Source organism: Mastigoproctus giganteus, chromosome 2 (genome assembly GCF_048544385.1).
Source record: "Mastigoproctus giganteus isolate SK-2022 chromosome 2, ASM4854438v1, whole genome shotgun sequence".
In the NCBI taxonomy this organism is placed as follows: domain Eukaryota; kingdom Metazoa; phylum Arthropoda; class Arachnida; order Uropygi; family Thelyphonidae; genus Mastigoproctus; species Mastigoproctus giganteus.
The window spans coordinates 226924817-226950208 of NC_143576.1; the positions used below are offsets into that span (position 1 = coordinate 226924817).

General features: G+C 35.7%; 1 protein-coding gene across 3 annotated transcripts in view; it reads right to left on the reverse strand.

Moving 5' to 3' along the window:
• Window positions 1-4962: 4962 nt before the first annotated feature.
• LOC150090203 (uncharacterized) overlaps window positions 4963-25392 on the reverse strand; it is a 41752-nt gene continuing 21322 nt past the window's right edge. For all 3 annotated transcript variants that reach the window (XM_090369013.1, XM_090369014.1, XM_090369015.1), the window contains exons 6-9: window positions 20651-20720; window positions 16205-16241; window positions 13984-14047; window positions 4963-5213 (exon numbers count right to left, since the gene is read on the reverse strand). In XM_090369013.1, the coding sequence (XP_090225139.1) occupies window positions 5055-5213; window positions 13984-14047; window positions 16205-16241; window positions 20651-20720 (330 nt within the window). In that variant the 3' untranslated portion in view covers window positions 4963-5054. The remainder of the gene's footprint in view (window positions 5214-13983; window positions 14048-16204; window positions 16242-20650; window positions 20721-25392) is intronic.

Below are 25392 nucleotides of genomic sequence, written 5' to 3' on the forward strand. Positions count from 1 at the left end.
CGGGTACAACTTGCTGCATTTCTCGTCATCAGATTCAGTTGGTGTGCATAGCAGTGAATTAAATTTGCATTTTTGTACACTTCTTTTTTTTTTTAGCCCGAACTTCCCCCTTTCTTGCCTTTCATCACACTTGTGCCATCAAATATCTGAGCAACCAGTTTTTGAGTATTTCCTTCCAGGATTACGTCTAACTGATCTAGAAAGCACATCGATATTCCGTCTGCCGTTTGGTTTTGCGGGATATGCGGTGGTTATTCCCTGACCTTTCCGCATCCTCCGTATTTGGTGGTGACGGGCTCGAACCGCGGTCGAATCAAGAAGCGTGTGCTACGCACTGCTGCTCCTTCCCACCTGGCTACGGAGGCGCCAAATGCCTTTAAATGCTGCATTACTTTCTAAATGATTCTTTAAATTGGAATCTAATGAACAAGCGAAATGTATTAATCATCTGAATCCTCCTGAATTTTTAGAATTGTCTTTTTCGTTATGTCCACGTAAAGGAATTTCAAACTGTCTACAAAATTTAATGCAGTCTATTATTTCAGATAATACCTGACGATTCTTGGTAACTTTTCTGTTATGTTTGCAGATCGAAATCTGTAGGCCTCACTAAGCTGTTCTTTAATATTTATGCTTCCTAAAAGCGATAGTGAAATCATATATTCAATATGTTTCTTCGAACTCTCATGTTTTAGAATTTTTTCTTTCATTCTGTTTATGTTTGTAAAGCCACTTTTTGCCCACGTTAAGTCACCTGCGAACAGTAAACATGGAAAACAAAACAATGCATTTTTAACTTCACAACCACAAAGCTAACTTTTCCTTTGGTACCATTCAGTTTTAAAACTGCGAATATATTTCTTATTATTGCTTATTCCCCGCTGAGAAATTTGAATCTTTGGTGTGGGGCGGCCTTCTTTTTCAATCGCATTTTTTTCTTGGAGAGATAATTGTGAAACACTAAGTTGCTGAAGTTTATTCATTGTCACGCAAGTTACTTCATGGGGAAGCATGGAGGCCATGATCGAATGAAATTTCACAAAATCGTATCGTAGAAATAATGTTTTACTTACTCATCCCCTCATAATATAACTTAAACTTACCTGAATTCAGCTGTAATCACATAATTACACTGTTCAATGTTGAGTATTGACCTAACACTATTATTTAGTTACTTATTGGAAATTCGGGCGAATAACAAAAACACACCGACATTGTGGCTACACACCCATCATGATCATCGATGAAATCTGCACTCCTTGCTTTACAGTGACTTTGATTCGTTTCACCTATAATATGCTGGTTGCAATGGCAATCAACTACCAGATATTCACTGGAATGCAAAATGGGGCACAGCCTGGCATACAGTGAGGCCTACGGTTAATCAAACTTCATAGTTGGAAACAATTTTGTGTTTTTATTCGTTTATTATTAAAATTATTACTCGAAATGGAGGATGCGCATACTATATGCGGGTCCTGTTAATAAAAATATTCATTGTGTTGCATTGTTCACAAAATTTCATATAACTTCGTTCACTATATATCTAGATTTAAATAGCTGGGAGTGCTGCAGTGCCGCACGACGAGCCGCCCCTGCATACCCTGTTTGCAGGGGCTCCCCGAAATTGTTCCTTACGTCCCGCTCATGAGTAACTGCATCAAAACAGTGATATGGGTAGCCAGTGCAATGTTTACTCACTTTAGTGTAACATAATCATTGAGGAAAACAAAAATGAGAGTACCACTGTATCATAGTACTAATCATTGTTATGAGTAAAACAAAAAACCAATACAGGTAACTAGGGTGAGCTAGAAAATCAGAATGTCTTTTAATGGTGAAATTTAGTTTTCCAGGTATTGACTGGAACTTGTGGGTTGATCGCTAACACAGTAGCAGGACTTTTTCGTATTGGATGACTGTTTTCTACAGCAGCAGCACAACAAGGGAAAGCAATACTCTCAATCTGATTTTCAGCAGCAAATCTTCATGATTAAAAATTTGCAGAGAAAATAACTACTAGGTGGTAATTTTATCTGCAGTGTTCACAGTGTATTGATGTGGGATTTACTTAAAGTTGTAACTAACATCAAAGGTAAACAGGACTTTTGCTTTTGTAAAGGTGACTACAGCTGTCTCATACAGTTTTTAAATTCTATGCAGTGGGACCAAATGATGTTAGCAACATCAAATTCTAAATGGGAAGCATTCAGGGAAGTAATCACAGAATCGATTAGGTTTCTAATACCAACTAACTGTCCGAAGTCAGTTATGAGGCCACTCGAACTTTACTTCGAGTGGCCTCATAACTGTGATTTTTGTAAAATGCCTTTATGAGAAGAGCGTTAAAAACTACCAATAAGTGAGTAGCCAGTGAAGTTGTTTCTCATTATTTATTTATGGTCATTTTTAGTCATTATTATGGTCATCATTGTGTAGTCATGTGTACACAATAACGAACAGCTGAAAGAATAAATTTGTGAAGAAATTGCCGGAATTCCTTTGGAGATGCTGCATTGTGTCATGAGAAATGTGTGGAAGATGAGAATGCCTGCACAGAAAGAGGTCGCCTGACAGGATATCATCTTCAAAAAATAAACAGGAGGCTATGTACTTTAACATGAACTAGTTATAATTTAACAAATATAAATTGAGTGAGAGAAGACAGAAAGTTGTAATCAATGGACACTGCTCTTCGTGGACTAATGTTATTAGTGGTGTCCCCCAGGGTTTGGTGTTGGGCCCATTGTTGTTTTATATATTTTCAATGATATTGATGAAGGTATATCAAGCTTAATGTTAAAGTTTCCAAATGATACAAAGGTTGGCAGGGTTGCTAATAATACTAATGACAGTATTCTGGTGCAATAGGATCTGCGGAAGTTGGGCTGAGAAGTGGCAACTGAAGTTTACCAGTGAAAAATGCAAAGTACTCATATGGTTAGCAGTAACCCCAGAGAAATGTACCAACTGGGTGGTGTTACACTCAGGGTAGTAGAGAATGAAAGAGACCTGGGGGTAATTGTGCAGTCAGATATGAAGTTCTCTGAGCAGTGCAGACAGGCTGCCAGAGTAGGTCATGGGGTCTTGACAATGATATACGGGAATTTTGCGAGCAGGGATGAGGTGATTATCCCCTTGTATAAGGCAATGGTCAGGCCACACCTTGAGTACTGTGTGCAGGTCTGGAAGCCTCATGTTAGGAAGGATGTAGAGTTGTTAGAACGAGTACAGAGAAGGGCAACAAGACTGGTTAGGGGAACAAAGGGGCAATCTTATCAAGAAAGGCTTAACTTCTGCAAATTGCAGTGTCTGGGGAGTAGGCACTTGCGAGGCGACCTGATTGAGGTTTATAAGGCCTTGAATGGATTCAGCAGGCTCAATGCTAATGGATTCTTCCTCTTGCTCAGATTACAAACCTGAGGGGACATAAACTGAAATTGAGGAAAGAATTGTCGAATAGATACGCGGAAATTTGCCTTTAGCCAATGGGTAGTTGATTGCTGGAACAAACTTCCATCATCTGTTGTTGCGGAAGTTGATAGCTTAAATAAATTCAAGGCAGAACTAGACCAACATTTGGAACAAATAGATCAGTGAAATGGGTTTTTTTTTTTGGCTGAAGCTGTATAAGCTTACTTTCTTGCATAATATGCCTCTACTAATTCTAATAAATTCTTTATTTAATTAGTGAGTTTTTAAATTTACCTGAAATCAGGCAGTCAGAAACTTTGTACTTTCCCATTTAATTCATGCTTTGCAGTGCTAAAACTGTTTTCAAAAAACACACTAGCATCTTGCGAATTGAACCATAATGTGCCTCCAATGAGGTCTAATAAAGTTAATGGATAGCATTTCCTCGATTTTTAATACTTCCATTAAATTTTTCCCAAATCATTGGCACCTCCTGCCATTTGCCTTGAAGCAGGCATTTTCAAGATGCAGACTGACTTTTTGTATATTATCTTCCATGATTCCCATAACATTTGCCTTTTTTTTTTCATGGCAAATGCCTATCCCTAATAATATTTATTTATGGTCAAATTGGAGAAGTTGCAGCTATGGATAAAGGAAATGGTTGAGTGGGAGAAGATAGAGAGTGGTAATCAATGGACCTTGCTGTTCATGGACTCATGTTATTATAGGAGTACCCCAGGCTTCGGTATTGGGTCCATTGTGGTTTTCTCTATTCTTCATCAATGATATTGATGAAGGCATATAAAGCTTAAAGTCCAAGTTTGCAGATCACCAAAGGGTGGTTAATATTTCACGATTAATGTAGTGTATATAATATATAAAGCATCTAGAAAGTAAAATTTCAGTTAACTCAGTTCTGTGGAAATAATATGCATTGGTGCACAAAGTGAAGTGAAAACAAGAGTGAATAATCTACTCAGACACTTTTCTCTGCTAAAAACTGTCCTGTGATCACAGAAAGGTATAAATTTCTTTTTATGCAAACATAAGCTTGCTTACTTACCACTTTACAAAACAAAAGTTAAGTAATGTGAAGACAAGTCCTTCTAATATCATTCTTTTGAAAGGTGGAATTACCAAATTTAAAAAATTAGAATTAAAGATACTTTAGAAAAAATATATAAAATTCACAAAACTTTTTTTGCCAAGCTATTGCCTTATTCAGTTTTTAGGCATAATGGTGTTACTTTGGTCATACTAGTGTCAGTGTTCAGCATAAAATTGTGTACGCCAAAATGTTGAGCACATGATTTTATTTTTTACAACTTTATAAATCTTTTAAATTACAGTTCTTCATTTCATAATTCCATAATAAAATCTATTATTTAAAGGCATAGTAACCATATAAATAATTTTTTTAAATACAGAACTTCATTTAGTTATTTTAATAACTAACTAGATTTGCTAACAAAAAATTCCAAATGATTGAGAATAAAATAACATGCTGTTTTTTACTACGTTTGTAGAAAAGAATTTGTCGATTAATCAATGCCATATTTTGATCCAAGGTTAACTGAGTGGAAAATTTACGTTTCAACTTTTGAAGCAGTAAGTTTTAATGTTATCAGCTAGCACTGCTAACGGGGACACATGATACTTCTGCCACCATCAATAGGTAAGGTTGCTCCAGTAGTGAAAGATGAATCATCTGATGCCAAGAATGCTATAGCTCTTGCCACTTCATTCACTGTTCCTACTCTTCCCATTGCATGGGTAGTTTTGCTGTGCTCTAGAAACTGAAAATACATATATATTTAATATTAGTAAAAATATCTGAACTCAGCACACGTGTGTAGTTGTATGAATACTAACTGAATACATTCATGGTTAATTCTTGTTTTGGGGGGAAAACTTGAGAATAACAGATGTTGAAGAAATGAAACTCGAGGTTTGAACTGAAATGGATAACGAATGAACTGACAAAACTGGTATCAGAAAAGAAAGAGGCATGGGATGACTACCGACTATCATGTAACCTTGTATAGAAGGTATAAAACAATCTGTAATTGTATTACTAAGGGAATCATTCATCCTTTTCAAAATCCACCCATGCCAACAGTTGTCTAACAAAAACAAACCTAATGTTGCCTAGATAGCATTAGCAAATATTCTTGCACTCCTATTTAAGTGTATTCTGTCCCTGTAAAAACAATCTCTCCTGTTAACGAACACAGACCATGTTGTGAAAAAATTTTATCCCACTAGCCTTGCATAAACTCTCCAGGGCCAAACTGACTGATACAACTCTCATCGTGTACTTCTGCCTATCATGTCCAGTCAAAGTTTCAGACACTTTCAAATTTAATCCCAACTCATTGCTTTTTCTCAATGTTGCCCAATACCTGTTAAGTAAAACCTCAAATTTCCTATTCTTAACATGATCAATACCAGCATGTACAACAATATTACCTTTACTGCTCTTTAAAGATGGTAACTGTTCTACATCATTAACTTTAGTCCCTGCTAGACATGCTTTTCCACCTGTCCTATTTCACCTGTCTTTTTTGCACAATACATTTTGCATTTCCCAACAATAGTCACTGATAATAGCTACTTCCTGTGGAATCAAACTTTCTGCTACTGGAATTCTGCAGTGTTGTCTGATGCAGAAGTACAAGCTCAATCATACAGCTGTTATTTTGGTTATTTGGTTTTTTTTTTTTTAGGAGCATTAGCAACTAAGGCCATATTGCTCTGGGGATATGCAGTGATCGTTCCCTGACCTTTCTGCATCCTCTGTACTTGGTGTTCACGGGTCAAACCTTGGTCTAATAAAGAAGCCTGTGCTACACACTGCTGCTCCTGCCCACCTGGCTACATAGGCGCCATCATACAGCTGGGAAGCTGAGTGCTTGTATACATTATATAATGGAATAATCACCTCTTTTCCCCTATTGGCTAAGTTGCTGTATACCGATGCAGCCAAAACAGTTCGTACCTGGCAAGGCATGAACACTACAAGATTTCTAAATGTGTCTTGTGGTATCTGGTACCAACATGTAACAAGCAGATCCTTTAACTCCTGTAAGGTGCGTGGTTGAGCCACCGCAGATCGGAGTTGCTGTTCCAACACAAACCACAGATGCTCGATGGGATTGATGTCTGGGGAATTTGGAGGCCAGGGAAACACCTGGAAGTCTTCCTGATGTTCCACGAACCAGTCTCAAACAATCCGGGCAGTGTGGCATGGCACATTATTCTGTTGAAAGACGGCACTGCCAGAAGGGAAGACCATTGCAATGAAAGGGTGTACCTGGTCAGCAATGATGTTTGTGTAGGTGGCAAACATCAGAGTGCCTGGCACATGGATGACTGGACTCAGAGTATCCCAGCAGAACATCGCCCAAAGCATGACACTGCCACCACCGGCTTGTTTTTGTCCCAGGGTGCATCAAGGCAGCATCACTTCCAAAGGTAAATGACGCACACGTACCAGGTCGTCCACATGGTGCAACAGGAAACATGATTCATCGGACCAGACGACCTTCTTCCAATCACTCAAGGTCCAGTTTCGATGCTCGCATACCCATTGTAGGTGCTGTCACCAGTGAACCGTGGTTAGCATGGGCACTCAGAGTGGTATGCAGCTACGCAGCCCCATTTTCAGGAGGGTTCGATGTACTGTGGTTGTGACATTACTCCCATCACCAGCATTCCAATTACTGGCGAGTTGAGGCACAGTCGCACTTCTGTTGCGACGTACCATCTGGGATAGCCTTCACTTACCTCGGGCATCAATGAGCCATGGTCGTCCAACACCTCGCCGATGGTTCGTCGGTTTCCCCTCTTTGGACCACTTTCAGTAGGTACTAACCACGGCTGACTGTGAGCATCCCACCAGCCGTGCCATTTTGGATATGCTCTGACCCAGTCGTCTGGCCATGTGACTGAAATGTAACATACTGCATACATTAACTTGTTTATTTTTTGGCAAGGAGAGTCTGTATATATTATACTATACTGGTAAATACTATATTTAATTGAACTATATATGTATTTTTGAATTTAGAATTATCTGATGTATACCCATAGAGCTTTGGGCTCCAATCTCAGTTTGCTACAAATAGCAGTTATATATTAAAAGTAAAAAAATTAGCGTTCAGTCTTCAGCAGGTAAACGACTTCAATTATCATAAATTTATTTTTGGTCATACTAAATATGAGATTAATTAAAATTAGTAAAACTGTTATTGGGACAACAGAAACAGGTATACATGAGCCATTCATTTCGTTTATGATTAGTAGAGAGATGTGAATGAAAGAGGCTATGTGAATGAATGAATTTTCTCTTTTTTTCTCTCATGTTTTTCTTTTCCCCTTTTCATATATTTTTCTTTTATCTTTCCTTTCTTGTTAATTTCTAGGTAGTTTAGATTTAGTGTCTAGAATAGTATATATTTAACACAGTAGATTAAGTCTGTAGATTAAGTAGAGATATATGCATTGCCACTAACAGCTGTAGAATTTGTTAGACAGCACCATTAAGCTAAAAATGTCTGAAATGCACCATATTATACCTATATCCACTACACATAATCAGATACATAAAAAGCAAAGCTAAATCACATATGTATAAATGCTTAATTGTTAACTATAACAATAGCATTAATGCCACATATCAATAGCACATTGTTAACAATTCATAATAAACAGGATTATTTCATTATAACAGAAAATATATAATAAAGTATATATATATTTATATATAAAACTGTAAAAATATATATTTAATAATAAAAATAAAATGTTTAATTATAAAAATAAAATGTTTAATTATAAAAATAAAAAAAGAGATAACCAGAGGAAAAAAGAGATGATACATTACGTTTGAAATGCAGTAATGTTCACAACTATTGTATCCAGGGTCCCCTCTGACGAGACTGGATGCAACAGTCATCTATTTTTGTTCCTTGCTTTGTTTATACTATATCTATTTTTCTTTTGTGGTTGGTTTATTATATCATTTTAGTGATATTTCGCACTTTTTTTGGCCTTGGAGTGGTCAGGTGTGCTGGTCTAAATTTATTACTTATTGGCTTATAACTTTGGCCGTATTTGCCCCTTAACTTAATATTTTTAGATACATATTCCTTCTGCTTTCCTTCCATTTCTACTTCTTTCCTTATTATTTGTTTCTTTGTTCATTTTTTGCTTTTTTTTCATATTGCTTCTATATACAGTAGACTCTCGATTTTCCGGGATAGATGGTAAAAAACAAGTCCCAGATAATCGACTTCCCGGTTAATCCAAAAATACAAAAGTCCTCGATATACGTAAGGGATATGTTCCAGGACTTCTTACATTGTCGAGTTTCACGTAACTCGGGAATGACAAATAATATATTGCTACTATATTATTATTGACAAATCTGAATTCAGCACGATACTTGTTAAAGTTTGACCATTTCATACATTCTTATCAGTTTAATTTTCTGATCCAAATCGATCGCTTTCCTTTTCTTGGTAGATTTACTAGTAGCGCTGTCACTTATTCTCTTAGTCGGCACCATGATAACGGTCAAAACGAAATTTTCTGAAAAGAACTTCACAAGGTTAAGGGGGAAAACACTATTATCACCTCATGCAAACTCACATTTTACTAAAGCACATTTCTGGAGGTCACTGCATTTAAACAATTTGCACCTTCCAGGTTACTGGGTTTTTCTGTTCTTGCATCTTATAACGTGTAGTAAACTCGATCTTATTGCATTTGCAATAATACCAATACCTGGAATTGTGTGGGTTTTTATGTTATTATGGTGAAATGTGCCCCCTTCACCGCAATCTTCAATCATATAAAAAAAAAAACAACATAAATAAATTGTAAGAACCTTCTATTCTTTCTTATTTGCCTGTTACTTCATATCTCACTTGTACAATTTCTGCATGCCGTGATCGTCGTTATTGATTACTTATTTTATTTATTTATTATTTTTGTTTTAAATTTTACAATCCTAAAAAAAAAAAAAAAACTGAGCAAAACAATTTTTTCGTAAATCCGTAGTTGAGTAAGTCGGGGACTTACTGTATCGAAAAATTTTCAGCAACCTACGTAAAAAATATGCGATAGATAAAAAACGAAAAAAAAAATACTTACCACACACTACTTGCATATCCAATACGATGCTTCCCTTTACTTTTTACAATGTTGCTTAGTTAGTTAGTTATTTTGGTTTTTAGGAGCATTAGCAACTAAGGCCATATTGCTCCAGGAATATGCAGTGGTCATTCCCTGACCTTTCCGCATCCTCCGTATTTGGTGGTGATGGGCTCGAACCCCGGTCTAATCAAGAAGCGTGTGCTACGCACTGCTGCTCCTTCCCACCTGGCTACAGAGGTGCCTTACGATGTTGCGTATGGTTTGGTCACCAACATCACAATGGTTCTTTAGAGATTTAATGGATGTACTGTTTTCAAACTTTTGAATAATTTCAAGTTTTTGTTCAACTGAAAACGCAACTCTTTTGTGTTTACCCATCATTTTCACAATTTTGAAACAAAAAAATTTACTATAAAAAAAATTCTGACACCCCTGACATCAATAAAGAAACAAAATTTGTCCTTTTGCGGGGCAACAGAACACAATAATCGATGCGACGCACTAAAACAAACTAAACATTTGGTCTTTTTTTTATTTTTTTATTTGGAGTCTTGAAGTGTCCTGGTTAATCTACTTCCCAGGTAATCCGATTCTGGTTATTCGAGAGTCTGCTGTGTATATATATATATATATATATATATATATATATAAAAAATAAGTAAATATATATATATATATATATATATAAAATAAGTAAATAAATCGGTCAACTACTGAGTGCCGGGCATTCACAAATGGTCTGTGAGTATTCTGTAGTCACAAATGGTCGTTAGTGTAGTATCTCAAATAGAGAGCTTTATGGTAACTGAATAATGTTTCTAGTACACCAGCTTGGCCTAAAACTGAGGCACTAATGAAAACGATATCTATTTGAGTCTTTCCAGTTGTTGTGAATGACATGGGTGGGAGAAGCGATTAAACTCTTGGGGGAGAAGTGACTGGTAGATGAGGGCCGTGCAAGGCTCCGTGCAGGTGCCTACCCACCACCGCCGCCTCAATACTGGTTCTCTGAGTACCTACTTGCTGGGACAACTCCAGCTTTGAAAATTTTAAAAAAATATTTCTCGTCGCAAAATTTATAAATGGCCTTTATAGAATTATTAACTAACTATTTAGCAACCTTTTTGTCACCAAAAGGAGTTACTTAGCACAAAGAAGCGCGCTATCGAAGTGCAATAAAAAAATTGTTTTTTTAATTTTAACACAAAAAAGTAAATGATAGATTTCAATCGGAATAGTTTTCCCTTGATAAGAATCAAATACGCATAGCTAATGTGATTTTTAAATTTTTAGCTCCATTAGCGACGGAAATTAGTCACATTTCCCTGTCTGGCGCTGCCATTTTTAATTTAAAAAATATTTAAAAATTATATTTTAAACTTACTCGTTGAGCTCTTTCCAATGGTGTATATAGGTTGACATTTTTGTCTCCCCCCACATTTCACCCCTCCATTTCTCAGATAAATTTTTATCAACAACGATCAATATGGCATTATGGTGGCCCACATGATGTACAAACCTATGCAAAATTTCGAGTCAGTAGGTTGAGTGGGTCCAGAGATACAATGCTGTGACAGGCGGATGGATAGACAGACAACCGAGTGATATTATAAGGGTGTTTCGTTAGACTACGGACCCTAAAAATAATAAGTAAAAATAAATAACATAAATAAAAATAATTTCATAATAAAGTTTTTGTATAATATTCCAAATTTTTATTAAGTTCTGATCCGACACCCTCTGCTGACTTCTTTTCTTTCTCTTTGTGTGTCTGTTGCTGAATGACGTTTCCGAAAGAGCCATGAATCGACATATTTCGCTGGATAGAAGCGGTAGGCCAAAAATTTTAAGATACAGTAGTGAAGAAACTATTTTTCAATGCTCTTGTTGGGCTGGCAATTGTGAAAATCCATTTGTGAAAATCCTCATTCACATTGACTCGATGAAATTGGTATCGTACTCAGAGCGTCCATCAAATGCTTCAATTCTTCTGAAACCATTTTTCAATTAGGTATTCCCCAAATCTATGAATTGTATCTCTTTCATTTAACTGTAACCTAACTGACAATTTTCTAACTTCAATTTCACCAAATGGCAACAATTCATTTGTGAAAATCCTCATTCACATTGACTCAATGAAACTGGTATCATACTCAGAGCGTCCATCAAATGCTTCAATTCTTCTGAAACCATTTTTCGATTAGGTATTCCCTAAATCCACGAATTGTATCTCTTTCATTTAACTGTAACCTAACTGACAATTTTCTAACTTCAATTTCACCAAATGGCAACAATTCATTTGTGAAAATCCTCGTTCACATTGACTCGATGAAATTGGTATCGTACTCAGCGCGTCCATCAAATGCTTCAATTCTTCTGAAACCATTTGTCAATTAGGTATTCCCCAAATCCACGAATTGTATCTCTTTCATTTAACTGTAACCTAATTGACAATTTTCTTACTTCAATTTCACCAAATGGCAACAATTCATGTTTAGAAGGTTTAATACATTCATTGTCCTCGTTTTCCTTCTCTTGTCATCAATGTTGTCATTAGTTCTTAAATTTGAATTCTTTTCTTTCTTTTTTCTGTCCAAAATGTCAGTGTCATTTGGATATTCAGGTACTGTGATCATGTAAACAGAGATAGGCCGACTGGACTAGCTGGTGGGTAAAGTGCCTGCCCGGCAACCCAAAGGTTGCGGTTCAAATCCCGCCTCGGGCTTGGATCAGAGTAGAAAATGCAAAAACCTTGGGAGGTGCAATATTGCCACAGAAGCCGATGCGCCGACAACTAACAAAAAAAACAGAGATAGGGAAAATTCACGGAAAAGTGTCAATAAGACACTTCCAACAGATGATTATTTTTCGGGGTAAAAGAAAATCGCTCTCTGCTAATTCTCGAACGGGGCACTTACAATTGATTCACAGTGGTGTCCAACCTACGGCACGCCTGGAAAATCAACTAACACAGCATAAAGAAATCTAACTTTGAATTTTTTTTTTTAATATGGCCCCTGTACAGGAAAAGTTTGGACACCACTGCAGTAGGTGAACCAGAGCCCATTGGGAATACCCCTTGATCTGCTCGCTGTTGACCGGCACGATTTCTCCGTATGTGGGACAGGTGGTCAGATAGGTTTTACCAGGTACCACTAAGTTGTAGAATGGTAATCCCTTTGGCTCTCTTAATGCACGCAGCAGCACTAATTGTCTAAATTGCCTGTGGGCCAGAAATGCAAACATTGTGTACCGAGTTAATTCTCTCCGTTCGCTATATGAAGATTTTCTTTGTTCAACGGAAAGTATTTTAAATGTTACTTCCAAAGGGAATTCAAAATAATTCGCTATAAAAGGACTTCGTTAAACAGAGATCCGACTGAGTAATTTAGAATTATAACAATGGTTATACAGTTTTATGTAGAAAATATCTTAACAGTAGACAGTGAAAAATGCAAATTTAGTTAAATAATTGTAAGCTTATTTGAATAGTATGTAAACATGTGAAAAAAATTTAAGGAATGTTACAAATTTTGAAGTTCACTGCATCCAAATGTCACACGTCACTGTTAATAAAGATGCCGGTACGCCGTACCGTCCCAAAAAAAAACACTGTATCACTGTATGTATATATATATAGAACATAAACACGTGTGTGTGTGTGTGTGTGTGTGTGTGTGTGTGTGCACGCGCGTGCGTGCGTGCGTGCGCGCGCGCAGCAAATCCAGAAATGAAATGTACAACCACTAAGTGAATGACCAATGTACAAGTTCCAGTCAAATTAAAGTTGTCCCATAATAAGACATTCTGATTTTCTGGCCTGCTTATTTGTCTGTAAAAATGTTCATTACACTAACCTGGTCTACAACATACTCCTACTCTCGTTTTTGTTTTCCAATGCTCATGTCACTCCAAATTGATTCAATATATTAATCTGCTAGATGTACTTGGAAATTAAAAGCAAAACCCTTCCTTTCCTTCTGTAATATCTATCCTTCCTGTATACGTTCTATTTATCATATTTACATTCTGCATCCAGAATGTCAGAACGACACTATGATTCTGACATTCCTGTTATGTCCACATTTACTGACATAATCAGTATATATGCTGGTTAAGTGAATACTGATTGACCACTATCTTCTTCACCATATCCAAAATACAAAATGTATTTAAACATATGAAGGATCAAGACACTTATAAATGCAACAGCAAAAAATCTTTGTATGGCATCCTTCACTGAGTTGATGAAACCAAATACTGCAGTTTGAAACAGCATATATTTGTTTCTCAAGTAAAAAATACATTTTTGTGTTTTAAACTTATGTAGGAAAGTGTTGCCTTTCATTAGTCAATTTAATGTGAACCTTATCCTCAAATCACCATAAAACTATAAATAATTCTTACCTCTTCATAGCTTTCATCAGACATGCCACCTCTTTTGTGTACTTCAGTAATTATAACACCAGGACTAATAAAAAAAAAAAAATCAAAGAAAATGGACAAAATGATAAATATTCATTCATAAATTATGACTGAAAAAAGGGGAAAGAAATTTTTGAATGATAACATATGTAAAAGTAGTTTTAAATTATTTTAAATTGATTAAATTAAAAAATTGTTTCAAAGATTTTTAAATAGAAGCAGTAAGCTATTACAGTAGACTTTAGATAACTCTAATGTCAATAAAGTGAAATTTATTGATATTTCGAGCTCCAACAACCACTAAAACTGTTTTATACAACTGATAAAACCTCCACAGGAATAATGCTGTAAAATTCTTGTTAACTTGAAATGCATTTAATGCATTCTTGATAACTCAACGTTTTTGTGACTAGCTTTGTAGAACACTATGTAAACACAAATTGTTTCTTGGCTATTCTTGTGCTAATTGAACTTCATCACAGTGACACTGTGTTTCTACTGCATATATATTTTTTTTTAATTTCTATGAGCAGTGTGCTTCTAAATGAATTTTTCTTTTCCCTCATTTATTCCCTTTACTACTGCTGTCAGGAACTTCCATCCTCCACATGTGGAGGATGGCAGCTCCTGACATCAGGAGTAAAATTGAAAAAGTGATGTAAAGTAGTAAAAGTGAAAAAAAAAAAAAAAAAAAAAAGTGTACAAGAAAAAGCAGTAAAAGTGATTAAATTGGAAATACAGATTTATGGCTCACAAATGATGACAATGGTCTGAGAAGAAATTAATGTAATGAAGAGGCTTTTAGACTTCTTTATATATTTGACAATTATTCTTATATGTGAGTCATAAATTAGTCTCAAAGTGATTCCTAAGCAGAATTTGTACTTTATGAATCATTATTTGAGAAGAACAATATTAACAGTCTTGCCAACTTTTCCAGAATAAATGTTTTTTATTGTTTTCTGGCAATTTTACTTTTCTTCTGGAACCTTAGTCAACTTTAAGAGTGGGCCTGCATCAGGAGATGGCATTAAGCCCACAGCTGTTTATCATGATTTTGAATGTTAAAAAGAAGAAATCTCATAGTGCCTGATATCTGTCAATAATATTGTACTAACCAATAGGTAAAGAAAGCAGGGATGTATAGAGTTGAAAAAATAGAGAAGGTTCCAAGAGTCTAATGGTTTGAAGATTAGCAGAATAAAGACAGAGTACATGGAGTGCAGTTTTAGTGCAAATAGGTGTATGAAGAAGAGTGTGGTGGGAATAGAGGATCAGCCTGTAACATAGACGAATAGATTTTGGTATCTGGAGTCAGTTGTACAGCAAAGTGAAGAAATGGAATGGATGAGGATGTAAAGTAGAAGCACCAGTAAGGCTTCAAAGATAGTGGTGAAACCACCATTGATATATGCAGTGGAGTGTTGGCCAGTAAAGAGACAAGAGGAAGAGAGGTTACACGTAGCAGGGATGAGAATGCTGAGATGGATGTGTCATATTACAAGGAATGAGAAATGAGTTTATCAGATGGAGCCTAGGTGTGACTCAGGTTGATTGAAGAAAAGCTGCAGGAAAGCAGACTGAGATGGATTGGCCACATAAAGCAATGGCCACAATGAATACAATCACAGATATGCCAGTCGAGGAGGGGAGGTATGAAGGAGAGGAAGATCAAAGAAAATATGGTGGGAGAGAGAGAGAGAATGAGGAAGGGTATGGAAGAAAGTAGAGTGGATGAGGATTTGGTTCAAAGCAAGAACAAGTGGAGAGACAGGACTAGAAAAGTTGATGAGGAAGGAAGTTAATGTTCCCATATAAGAAAATAAAGACGACTTATTCTGTATTAATCTACTAGATATACTTGGCCATTAAACACAACCCCTCTTTCCCTTCTGTCATATAAATAATTAAGAATATTCGTTCTGTGATTTTTAAAGCCATATTTTCTTTTATGTTTAATTTTTAAAAAGCGGCTGTGTGAAAATTATATAATGTGCTTATATTTACATATTTAATTGAGATAAATGTAAATTATGTTTATGATTAGCACTTATAATCTCAATGTTTCATTAAATTTCTATTTAAAGCAAATATTTTTATAAAATATCTGGGTGCTACAATGTGACTAACCCTGTGGATTTAAAGGTTATTTAATGACATGCCTTAATGATTATATATAATTTATGGACAGCATAAAACTTACTTTACTGCATTCACTCTGACCTGCTGAGCTGCCAGTTCTGAAAAATAACAAAATATCTATTCTCAAATAATAATATACAGCATACATCAAAATGAAGTACCTTGAATTAAAATAGTGCTCACAGTACTACCACTAAGTGTTATGAAGTATGTTTTAGGCTGTCAAATGTTGCTTGGTCTAGGGTTGTGTATGTTGGTTTCATGCTAATACTGTGATGATTATAGTCCAAGAAAATACTTTTGTTGTAGAGAATTATTTTTGGTCATACACATACAGAGAAGGATGTGATGGCGTGGAGGGCTCAAAAATGGCAAAAGCTGCATTTCAGGATCATTTTTAAAAAAGAAAGGGATCAATTTTAAAAAGGGGTTATTATTTTGTAAAGACATGAAATGTATAATAATAGCAATGTGAGTAATTCTAGAAAATAGGGCTGTTACAGCAAATGAAATAGGAAGGTTTTGAATAAAATGTTCAAAAGACCACATTAAAAGTCAAACAAAATTGTTAAAGGACTGAATTCAAACTCATTTCAGTGTGATATTGTCTAAGATAGCTTTTCTCAACCTTTTTAATGACATGGCTCACCTAGAATGGGGTTACGCAGGCAAAGTGTGAGTATGAGGAGAAAGCAGCAGCCCTGAGAGCCAAGAATGAGGGACAATGATTTTTATTCACAAATATAAGTATGAAGAGGAAAAGAGTAAACCAGACATGAAGTTTGCTCAGTGGAAATGGAAAAATCATAGATATTCCAGTAGACATCAAAGTGAGCTAAATAAATACTTTGTATCAATCCTCACATCAAAAAGTCCCTTTTGGAGTAGGAGATACTGTACTAATAAACCTGAGCTCTGTAGGATGTGTGATACTGATATTATACAATAGTCTAACAAAATGAACGTGAAAATTACTACTGAGCTTGAAAATAACTATTTAGCTTAAAAGTCAATAAGACCAGAGGTACTGATGGTATTTATCTGGCTATATAAAAAGTGGCTGAAAGACTAATTTATACACTTGGTGGGTTAGATTAAAAACTGTAGAGGAAGAAGAGGATCTAGAAGTTATGATATGGGTAGATATGAAGTACTCTGAGCAGTGTAACTGGCAGTCAGGAAAGTCCACAGTCTTATCGATGATTTATCAAACAATATCCTATAGCGATAGGGATGTCATAATAAGACCACATTTGGAATTCTGTATCAAGTATGGAGACCTCATCTGAAAAGAGACACTGAGCATCATGAAAGAGGCAAAAGATGGGCAACTCGCAGGGTGAGATAGGCAAAAGGGCAAACATACAAGGAAAGACATCAATTATGTGGTTACGAGGAAAGACTTCAATTAAGGTGCCTGGTTGCCAAGTTCCAGAACTTGGCAAGCAGGCACCTTAGAGGGGGCTGATTGAGGTTTATAAGGCTTTGAGAGGGTTAGAAAAATGAACGAAGCCAGAATGTTCACTTATAAAGAATTCCAGAACTAGAGGCCATAAATTCAAATTAAAGGGGAAGGGGTTTAGACTAGACTGCAGGAAATTTTCGTTTTGCCAGCGAGTTATTGATTATTGGAACAAACTGCCTCCACAAGTAGTTGAGGATGACAGTTTGAAGAAATTCAAAGGTTAGTTTACCTACATGAGGAGAAAAGCACAATTTGTATTTTCTTATCTACTTTTTTTGGCTGGTGCAGCAAATGCCTGCAGCTTCCTTACACTGTATGGCTAATATTAATACTTGAAAAATTCCAATAAATCAAAAATAGAACACTATGTGACTTCTTTCCACCTGCTTACACTTCATGTTGAATTTCATGTCTTTCTGTATCATAACCCCCAAATATTTCTCCTCCACTACATCCTTTAATTCCTCTACTGTAATCTGTAAACTACTCCTGGGTTTCTGTTCTCCAAGTGCAGTATTTTGCATTTAGCAGTGTTAAACTTTAGCTGCCATTTTTCAGACCAAACAGTTAGTCAAATACTTTTGAATCAGCATAGCCTGGTTCTGATTGTTTAACAACATTCCTATCTTTTAAGTTGTTATGGGCAAACTTGTGACAGCTTTCCCAGCTGTATTCATTTATCAATATCATTTAGGAAGACAAAGAGGAACTCCACTTGCTAATCCAGCATACTCTGAAGAATGTCTATTTATGACCTCTCTTCTCCCTCCCCATCCTTCAACCAACTCCTAATAATTCAGTGATGGATCTTTCCTGTTATTCCAACCTGTCCTAATTTATACAATAAATCTCTCATGAGGAATATATCAAAAGTTGTACTAAAATCACTAAAATCTGGTTTTTTTTTTTTACATACAACTGCTTTATAACTTCATCATAGCAATTTACCTAATTTTTTAGGCAAGATTTCCCCTTCATGAAACCATGCTGAAACCCATTTAGAATAATTCTTGTCCAAATAGTCCTGTATTGCATCTTAAACCACAGATCCATAATTTTACCAACCACAGAAGTCAAACCCACCAGTCTATAATTCCCCATCACTTCTTTAGCTCCTCCATTATGGGCTGAGGAGACAATGGCACTTCTACAGCCCAAGGAAATAATCCCTGAATCTAATGGTGATCTCATTAACCTTACTAATGGTTGGAGCTTTATACTCTCTCAGCCTCAGAAGCTTTTCGGACAGGTACTTCTCTTATACCATTGTCTCACTTACTTTACAATGGTTCAACTAGGCTTCACTATTCCCATTGGCACTGATGTGGTTTCAATAGTAAAGATAGTTGCCGAATGCTCTTTGTTTAATTTGGTTAGCATTTTAACCTGAAAAAAACTGAAATAAGAAAACAAGTCACGTGGTTATCGTATTTGTTTAAGTTCGCCATTTTCAAAGTGAATTCTGTGCCGATATCATGGATTATACCACGGTTTTACATTTATTTTAAATTAAAAACCCCTCACTATGGCTCTTAAAGTTAATAAACCTCTTACAGAGAAAGAAAAGAAGAACAACATTAAAGCTTAGTGACAAAACTTGATATAATCCAAACTATTACATTAGGGTCAGCTGGAATGTTAATTTATATACCCATGTGTATTATGTCTGTAAATTGTGTGTGTTCTCTGGTCAATTTGCCTGATTTGCTGGACAAAAAAACCCCCAGTTTCTGGGGGAGAACCTTGCTATCTACGCCTGAGTCCCACTAACTCAGCCACGGAGTGAAAAAAGCCTATAAAAGTTCCTCGTTTTATTGACAGGATTCGAACCCAGGCCTTTTCCACCTGGTATGGGGAGAACAGTGATGACATCACTGTGCTATTCGCAAAGATTAAACTTGATATAATAAAGAAAATAGGATGGGGCATAAGCAGAAGTGTATTAATGGCAGAATATAATGGATTGTCAACATGTTTATGTTTTTTTTTATGTACGGTTAATAAAATTGCATTCTGAATCTCTCAATTTCTCATTTGGCCACATTATTTCTGCATTAAATACATTAAAAATAAAACTTTCTAGATAACAGAAAAATTGAAATAACAGCACTTTGAATCCCCGATTCAAAGTATTCTCATCTTGCAAGAAACCTATTGAATTTACTCTTCGCTCTTTTTGCATTCATGTATGAGCATAAATCATATATGAATGCAAAAATATGCAGATTTCAACTTCTGTAGAGATTATGTTTTAGGGCTTTGTTTCCTGAAAATATAATTCTATTTGAACAGAAAGTACATTTTTGTACCTTCTGTTCAAATCTCCAAGGACTCACATTATTGTCCAAACAGCTAGATACATCTTTATGATGCAACTCTCTCTTGAATTTGTACTGAGTAGATGAAACGGAACCATTTAAAAAAAAAATTCACTATTTTAGTTCTTTCTGATAAATCCCTGGTATCCATGTAAATTAATCTAATTCCAATTAAAATTCCAATCTTCAACTTAAAAATAAAAATAAAGGAATTGAAATCAAGACGGCCTCTGTAGCCGAGTGGTCAGGAGCAGGAGTGCAGCAGCACACACCCTTTGAGTAGACCGGAGTTCAAGTCCCTAACTGCTAAATATGGTCAATCTGCCAACCTGCACGGCAGATTATGGTCCATTTTCCCTCAGCATGAATTGTTGAGGAGGCTTCCATCCTATAGTGGATTGATAATGGCTGCAGTTTACCCTTATCTTTTTTTACCACAAAATTATATGCACTTCAAATTGCAACATTTGTGGCCTACCCTATACATGCTCTGCTTTTACTCATTACTCTGCTTTTGCCAGTGTAAAACGCTGGTAAAATCAGAGTAATGTTTGTGGACAGAAAAATAAAAATGCCAGGTAAAAGAAAAAAGACAGAAGAACAAAAATGCAGCTGTAAAGTGGTCATTTTTAATAACTGTCCATTAATCATGATTGGTTTTTTTTTGCAAATGTTTTACAAGTTTCCAATTGTAAAAAAAGAAATAACAAACTAAATCAATTACCCAATGCTGCAGTACGGGTTAGTTGATCCACTGCTGCTTTGCTCATATTGTATGCCACTACGCCTGGAAACTGGAAAATTTACAAATGAATTGGTAAAACTGCATTTGTATACTTTACAGACAATACATGCTATTCAGTTATTTCAATTCATAATGATCTAAAACAATATACAAGTGTGATTAAAAAATTTGTTGAGGGGAGAGAAAAAGTCTGAAATTACAGCATCATAATGAGTTAAAACCTGTCACTATATTTAATAACACACAGTCACACATGAATCACCCATTCATTTGCAGTCAGTCTGAATTAACGAGCATTGAACAGATGTTTTATGTATTTTTTTCAATTTTAAAATGATTTTATTGACCAGTGAATTTGCATAAAATTTCATTTCAAATTAGGAAAAGCACAACATAAACCCACAAACTGTTAAAACAGCTTTCAGAAATCATGCTGTGTCATTTCAAGACTTTTCAGTGGTTTGCAAAATTTAAAGAGAGCTGTTTGTCTGTCAAAGATCATCCTCTTTGACAGACAAGCAGCCCTCTTTAAAGTTGTCAAAGATGATCCTCTTTGATCCTCATTCTGACAGCTCTGCAACATCAAAAACCAAAGAATCACTCACTCGAGTTCATGATCTTATCAGGAATGATCAACATTTAACTATCTGTAAAGTTGCTAATGACACTGATATACCTAAGAGGACATGTCAATTAATTTTAACACAAGATTTGAAATGCAAAGTGTTTCAGCCAATTTTGCCTTGCATCCTCAGTGATCACAGAGAGCAGCATGTTCTTGCATATTAGACCTTCATCAACATGCTACTGCTGACCACCTACACTTTCTTTCTTCCACCATTACTGGTGATGAACCATTGGTGTATGACTGTGAACCAAAATCAAAAGCCCAGTCCTCTCAAAGGAAGACTCCATATTCTCTAAGGCCCAAAAAACCAAGAAAATTTCTTTAAAATGTGAAAAAGATTGTGTTCAATAATTTTGACTATTATGAATTTGTCCTGCATGGTCAAACCTGGAATACTACAAAACAGTTCAACAGTGATTATGCAATACTGTTTTGAGAAAACAGCCAAAAAAGTAAGTTTCGGAGAATTGTTGCTGGCATCATGACACTGTCTCCTGTACACTCGCTGCTTTTCAATTAAGAATTTTGTGTGAAGCACTTCATCACTGTTGTCCACAATACTCCATATTCACTAAATTTAGTGCCGTGTTTTTTTTTTTTTTTCTCTCTTTTCTTCTTAAGCTTACAGTCCCCTTGAAATTTCACCTTCTTTGTTAAATAGCCATAAAACTTTTATGTGAATTTCTGGGTGTGAGAATATTTGAAGTCATGTATACACCATGAGAGCCCAAATAATTCATTTCCAATTCTGATTAGGATTATCTGGAATTTCTAATGTGGAAGATGAATGGCATTTTTTATAACACAGGTAACTGGAACTCAGTAATGACATCCATATTAGAAAATCTGACAAGGATAAAGAAGCAGGCTGTCATCCTTAACAAAGAAGTCTACAAAGAGAAAATAGAAGCACTTCTACAAAATATTGACATTATTTTGTAATATTATTCATTATCCAAAATACTGATATCCATCAACCCCTTCAGAGTGATCTCGCCAAGTGTTTCAGAAGGAAAACCAAGAAAGTCATCAAAACTCTCTAAGCAGCTGGCAAGGTATATGAATCCACTCACAAGCACTATAATCTTAACAACTCTGAAACTCTCCTTCCATTTTTAGGAGTTGTAACACCCAAAAGCTGGGCTCAATCCATCCCATTGTCAGCAATAAGTAGTTTATCATAACCAAAGCAGATATGCAAAATGGTTGGCAACTTTCCTGTACAAAATTATGATCAAATAGGCTCAAATGTATTTCCATAGAACAAGGAGACAGGAAGCTTTGAAACTGATGTTCACACATATCAAAGCCAGTCTTGATAGATCCTCCAGCAATAAAGCACAAGGTACCCTACTGTTACTGTCTAAAGAATAGATATTAGATCTGATTGATCTCTTGGGCAGCCAAGCCTATTTCTAGTTTGACTAAGCATAGAGGGTCTAACCCCTCACACTTCTTGCCAAGATTTTCATAGCCAACCTAAAATCAGAGGTATTAGCCACCCAACCAAACATATGTTTGGTTGGGTGGCTAATAAATGACGTTGTGGCCACAGCAGGGTCTTTGGATAGTTTCCACCCATACATCAACAGCCTACAAAAAAACAACAACTTCCAAACACCTTTCTAGTCTTGGATGTACTTGTGAAAAAAAAATAAAAATCAATTTCATCACCAGCATGTACTGGGAATACCTATATATTCCATCCTATTCCTTAACTGCAGGTCCAACCTCTCCAGCAGGGAGGTGCTAATACTGAGAGCCCTTCAGAACTGCAGCCACCACACACTTGATCTGCAGCTTTGCAGGATAGAAGGTACCCTTTAACAGCAATATCCTGCACTAGTAATCAACAGAGTCATTTCCAACACCCTGCAGAAAGTCACCATCTCCTCCTTTAACCCCCCCCCCGCCCAAACTCACATTCACTTTTTCCTACCACATAAGGACAGGGAAAATGGTAGTGTATTAAAACATTTGACAATTTATAATGTATATATCCTTTATTCAAATCTCAGATATAGTTAACCTATTCAGGTTTTCCATATTTTAAGTTATTGGTAACTTCTCCTTAATCAATTAAAAAACAAACATATGTATTTCCACTGTAACTGTCTATAAATTAGTGCCTTGACATATGTCAGAAAGGGCGCCTCCGTAGCCAGGTGGGAAGGAGCAGCAGTGCGCAGCACAGGCTTCTTGATTAGACCGGGGTTCGAGCCCGTCACCACCAAATACGGAGGATGCGGAAAGGTCAGGGAATGACCACCGCATATCCCGGAGCAATATGGCCTTAGTTGCTAATGCTCCTAAAAACCAAATCACCAACCACCACCACCTATGTCAGAAAAAGACAATAATATTATTGTACTATATAGTAATGAAAATTTTCTGGAGATTTCTCTAGCTTCTTATTGTTGTTATCAATACCAGTGTCATAATCCATTGAAAATTTGGGGCAGTACTGGGTTCTGTCTATATATGTAAAATAGCTTCTTTCTGACGCTGGAATGGTACACAGAGTGATAAGAAAATAAAGCCTGGCTCAGATGCATATCCCACAGCTTTGCTCTTTGACCCCATCTTACACCAGAGTTCTCATGTATTGAAAAGTTTTATCAGCAATAATAAAGATAAGTGAAGAAATTGTACCAACTGACTTCCTTGATATTTTGCCATGTTTTTTTGAGCAATACAAGTTCTTTATTCAAAATATGTATTTACTGCAATAAGAATAATAACAGCATACAAATTTGATTCTTGTTATAAAACAATCTTAGATTATTTATCAAAGTATCCTTATTCAAGTACACATATGCACAGTTATCATCCTCATCTTTCCAATCATCATCATCTGTAGGAAATATTCTCCCATATGATCTTGATGCACTTTTCTCCAATATCTTGACGATTTTGCAAATAATATCATCATAAATAGCATTAAGATAATTCTTTCTTAAGATATATTCATCTAAAATGTTTTGATTTATAGAATATTTTTTCAAATTTAAGTTAAAAAGTGGATTGTTTAATTTATTGAAAGGGGTATTGCTGCTTACCAGTATGAAACATAAATAATCTGAAAAGTCACTTTTCTCATGTTTTGATGTATGTGGGCTTAGTTAAAAGCAACTTATCTTGATTTTACCTTGCTTTTTCATTTTCTGGCCACAATTTGTGATGATGTTTTTGCATGTTCATTGGGTTGGAATTTTTTCTGCATGGAACATTCTTTCACAAACAACAGAAAATACAATACTGCCATCTGTAGTAAAATCTTTTCTGTGATTGATCCACAGTTCCCAAAGCTGAACAGCAGATTTGATTTTTAGCAGGTGGAGCATTGAATGAAAGATCCACCTGCCTATTTGGTAAATTTTTTTTCGTAGAAAAAACTGAGCTGTTATGATGCTAGTAATGTGTATTCAAAGAATATATTAATGTTATTGTAATATATTGTAATGTTTTCAATGATTGAAATCATATTTCTGAGTTTAATGTTTGAAAAACTTATATCAAATTAATGAACCATGCAGTGTTATTAATAATCCTCCCCTCCTCTCTCCCCTCCGGACATTGATATGTTCTCAGATCTACAGTCCAGTTCATATCTGACACAGTCAGAACTATTCATTTCTTTATTCCTTTGTGTAGCAGAAGAACTCTTTGCTTTACTACAGAACTGTATGATAGCTCAATCATGACTGTGTAAGTGAATCCATTTTTTTTTTAATTTGTTGTTTAACTTCTAAGGTTCTGAGAAAGGAATCATAATGAAAGGCATTGCCTTCATTATAAATTATTAAATGCAAGTTTCATGCTCAGTAATCATTATCATGATGTGGTACGACTTCTGAAAAGTATTCAGCAGAACACATTAAATGAGATATGTGTTACTGCTACTGTAATATTATAGCAACAACATAAATATCTCATTTGCTTCATTCAATAACATACTGATATAATGCACTGCAGATAAATACTGAGCAGCTGTTGTGACTGGTCTAACACAGACTATGGTGACAACAGTTCAATTCCTAACATGACAATGATTTTACTGGATGCCAATTAGATTGAAGATGCTACACACCAG